The following is a 4,878-nucleotide window of genomic DNA, read 5'->3' on the forward strand; positions in this document are numbered from 1 at the left end:
ATTCCACATCACACCTCCACCCCACGCCTCCATACTACACCACAACACGCCTCCATACTACACCACAACACGCCTCCATATTACACCACACCACAACACGCCTCCATATACACCACACCACAACACGCCTCCATATTACACCACAACACGCCTCCATATATACACCACACCACCATTTACACCACACCACAACACGCCTCCATATTACACCCACAACACGCCTCCATATTACGCCAACAACACGCCACAACACGCCTCCATATTACGCCACAACACGCCTCCCAATTACGCCACAACACGCCTCCATATTACGCCACAACACGCCTCCATATTACGCCACAACACGCCTCCATATTACGCCACAACACGCCTCCATATTACACCACAACACGCCTCCATATTACACCACGCCTCAATATTACACCACACCACGCCTCCATATTACACCACGCCTCCATATTACACCACACCACGCCTCCATATACACCACAACACGCCTCCATATTACACCACAACACGCCTCCATATTACACCACACCACGCCTCCATATTACACCACAACACGCCTCCATACTACACCACAACACGCCTCCATATTACACCACAACACGCCTCCATATTACACCACAACACGTCTCCATATTACGCCACAACACGCCTCCATATTACACCACAACACGCCTCCATATTACGCCACAACACGCTCCATATTACGCCACAAACACGCCTCCATATTACGCCACAACACGCCCCATATTACACCACAACACGCCTCCATATTACACCACACCACAAACACGCCTCCATATTACACCACACCACAACACGCCTCCATACTACACCACAACACGCCTCCATATATACGCCACAACACGCCTCCATATTACACCACAAACCACGCCTCCATATTACACCACACCACGCCTCCATATTACACCACACACGCCTCCATACTACATCACACCACAACACGCCTCCATACTACATCACACCACGCCACGCCTCCATACTACATCACAACACGCCTCCATACTACATCAACAACACGCCTCCATACTACACCACAACACGCCTCCATACTACACCACAACACGCCTCCATACTACATTACACCACAACACGCCTCCATACTACATTACACCACAACACGCCTCCAACTACATTACACCACAACACGCCCCATACTACATTACACCACAACCACGCCCCATACTACACCACAACACGCCTCCATACTACACCACAACACGCCTCCATACTACACCACAACACGCCTCCATACTACACCACAACACGCCTCCATACTACATCACAACACGCCTCCATATACACCACAACACAGCCTCCATACTACACCACACCACGCCTCCATATTACACCACAACACGCCTCCATATTACACCACACCACGCCTCCATATTACACCACAACACGCCTCCATATTACACCAACAAACACGCCTCCATACTACACCACAACACCCTCCATATTAACACCACAAACACGCCTCCATATTACACCACAACACGCCTCCATAATACACCACAACACGCCTCCATATTACCACCACAACACGCCTCCATATTACACCACACCACAACACGCCTCCATATTACCACCACACCACAACACGCCTCCATATTACACCACACGCACAAGTTATTAGCCATGAGCCCCCTGCCTCTCCTATCACACACCCCCTATCCTAGTTATTAGCCATGAGCCCCCTGCCTCTCCTATCACAGTCGTGGTTATTAGCCTTAACGCCAGTGTTGTTCTTTAGCGGTGCTGTTAATTGACATGGAGAAGAGGACATGTCACGCTTTAACAGGATTGACATGGACACACACACGCGCGCACGTGTGTGTGTGGCAGAGCAATGCCATCACAGCTAAAAGCGAAACAAATGCTATAGCTATGAAAAATAAAACAGTTGAGACAAAGGGGGGACTGCTGTTGTGTCATGTGTAGCAGGTGGAGGTCATTTATGATATTAACTGTCTGGTTCATTACCATTAGCTTTAATTCCTTCTCTAAACCACAGGAGAGGAAGCACGCTCAACATTTATTATTAGACAGGTAACAAGTCCATCTTTAATCTATCTCTTGAACATGTGTTCTCAACCCACACACACACAGAGAATGGAACTGTATATGTATTTATGCCTCCTCCTCTCCGCAGCGTCATCATTAAAAGCAGGGCTGCTCCTCAGACAGACTGAAAGATACGAGCCAGAGAAGAAACAGACCAGAGGGACTGGGGGGTGGAGAGAGAGAGAGCACGAGAGAACGAAATGGATAGAAAATATTACAAATAAATATAAGAGAAAGGGAACCATAGGGAGGAGAAAATAAAGGGAGTGAGAAAGAACCTGAGGAGGGAAAAAACAGACAATGACGAAGGTAGTGTGGTTATAATTCAGGGCCATTCTCTGATCTAAGGTAACGTCATGCTCTGAGAGACGGCCCAACCTTCCATCTGAAATCAACAAATGAGCTGTGTGGACGGGACAGGCAGCGCTGCGCGTGTGTGTGCGTGTGTGTGCGCGGACAGGTATTGGAAAGGGCAGCTCTATCAGGCCCTACTCCAGCATGATAAAATGTTATTACTGTTTTCCTGTAAATTGGCTCTGAGCATGTGTGTCTCGGTGTCTGTCTGTGTCCGTGTCTGTACTCCATGTACGTGTGTTTGTACTCTGCATGTGTATGGGTAGGTGTGTATCTGTGTGTGGGTAGGTGTGTATGGGTAGCTGTGTATGTGTGAGGGTAGATGTGTATGTGTGTATGTGTGAGGGTAGATGTGTATGTGTGTAAGGGTAGGTGTGTGTGTGTTTGTGTGTGTGGTTAGCTTTGTGTGTAGCGGGAACAGTGGTGTGAGGTGTAAATCTGTGTTGCTCTCTTAATGCCTCCATATTTCAGAGGCCTAGTGTGGGGATTTATGTCCGTCTGCCCCTCCGTCTCCCCACAGACAAATCAGCTGCTCTAATACAGCTGCACTACAAAACACACAGGCACACACACACGCAGGCACAGGACACAAGTACACACACACGCAGGCAGGCACAGGACACAAGCACACACACACGCGGGCAGGCACAGGACACAAGTACAACACACACACTGGCAAGGCACAGGACACAGGACAGCATAGTACAACAAACACACGCAGGCAGGCAGGCACAGGACACAAGGTTACACACACAAACACACGCAAAGCAAAGCAAGGCAGGCACCAGAGGCAAAATAGAGACACACATTTGATAGCAGTACTGGGTACACTAATCATATGACGTGTATACATGAGCAGCAATAAACTAACCACAAAATAACACCGGTCACACAAACAACACATTGCTTGACTAGAGGCCAGAGACACCAGAGAGAGAATAGATGATCCTTTACAACCTAATAACAGCAGCAGCAATAGCAGGGCAGAGGATGGGGATATGTGCAATGCTGGGATATGTAGTCTGTAAGCAGCAGCTGGTTGTGTGCCTAGGCTGCATTAAGAGCTCAACGCAGTGGATGTAAATGAGTCTTTTGCCCTCTCAAAAGTCTCTGGCTACCCCTGACAGGTCTGAGACTGGGTGGTCTACGCGCCCTCTAACAGTCCTCTGGCTTAACCCCTGACAGGTCTGAGACTGGGTGGTCTGACCCCTCAACAGTCTCTGGCTACCCCTGACAGGTCTGAGACTGGGTGGTCTGACCCCTCAACAGTCTCTGGCTACCCCTGACAGGTCTGAGACTGAGTGGTCTGACCCGCCACCAGGGGTGGGGGGGTTTCCTCCTCTGTCTCTTCGCCCCAATCTCAAAACACAGAAGGCAAAATGAACAGTAAAATATCCAACACACAGGTCCAGTTGGTGACCTGGTAAAGACATGGTCAGGTAAATCACAGTGACACAGTGAAGGGTGAATAGAAGTGACTCCAACAGATCTAGGCTGGCTAACAAGTAGTTGACTCTACCTGATTCCGAGGTTCATGGTCTCTGCAGTCCCGATCATCCCAATCGCTAACAGCATGTTGTTACAGATCTTAGCTGCCTGTGAGACAAAAAAGCTGAATTATTCGAATAGGTTTCTGTGAGTGACCAAGTGTACAATAGTGTTTGAATGTATGAAAATGGTACATTTGTATGCAAACTTGTAAGTACACTAGAGTGTGTTAGTTACCTGTCCTGTGCCGACCTGTCCGCAGTACACTACGTTAGCTCCCATACAGGTGAGGAGTTCCTGGGCTGCAGTGTACTCCTCCTCAACCCCTCCTACCATGAAGGTTAGCTTAGCCAAGCTGGCTGCTCCCACACCTACAACACACAATATATGGTCACTATACACTAGTGTTGAACGATATACTGAAACGTCTGTACTCTTTAGACACTAGAACATGAAAAGCAGTCTAGTAGTGGAATTTATTTTTACTTTTGGTACTTCTGTCTCACGGCTCATGTCTCTCTATCAGAGCAGCTTATGTCCACTTATAGCATGAGCGTGCCTGCTCCAATCAATCCACACAGACGTTAACACACTTGAATATGCGACACGGCATATAGAAATGCTGAAACTGTTAATTACTGTTCGCAAAACAATGTCCATACAGGCTAGAACACTTCACATTGAAAGAAGATACTGGTAGCTCCCAGCTAACTTTCCTTGCTAGCTTACAGCTGAAGCTAACATCAATTCATTACCCGAGTACTTCGTTTGTGATAACATGCAGAACCATAAATCAAAATAGGCTGATTTCAAAGCTGATTGACAGCAAAACTTAATTCATTCAGTCAGTCTCAGACATCTCTCCCAAAGATGATTTATTTACTAAATGTGTGTGAATACTGGGCTCTGATTGGCCCTCATGCCTTGAATAACGTCATTACA

The 4,878-nt window shown here is 47.7% G+C and overlaps 1 protein-coding gene across 1 annotated transcript in view; it reads right to left on the reverse strand.

The window, feature by feature from the left end:
- hibadha (3-hydroxyisobutyrate dehydrogenase a) overlaps positions 1-4,878 on the reverse strand; it is a 57,370-nt gene that overhangs the window by 17,676 nt on the left and 34,816 nt on the right. Inside the window, exons 5-6 of the mRNA XM_023975161.2 lie at positions 4,174-4,307; positions 3,968-4,044 (exon numbers count right to left, since the gene is read on the reverse strand). Coding sequence (XP_023830929.1) covers positions 3,968-4,044; positions 4,174-4,307 — 211 coding nt within the window. The remainder of the gene's footprint in view (positions 1-3,967; positions 4,045-4,173; positions 4,308-4,878) is intronic.

Source organism: Salvelinus sp. IW2-2015, linkage group LG30 (genome assembly GCF_002910315.2).
Source record: "Salvelinus sp. IW2-2015 linkage group LG30, ASM291031v2, whole genome shotgun sequence".
NCBI lineage: Eukaryota > Metazoa > Chordata > Actinopteri > Salmoniformes > Salmonidae > Salvelinus > Salvelinus sp. IW2-2015.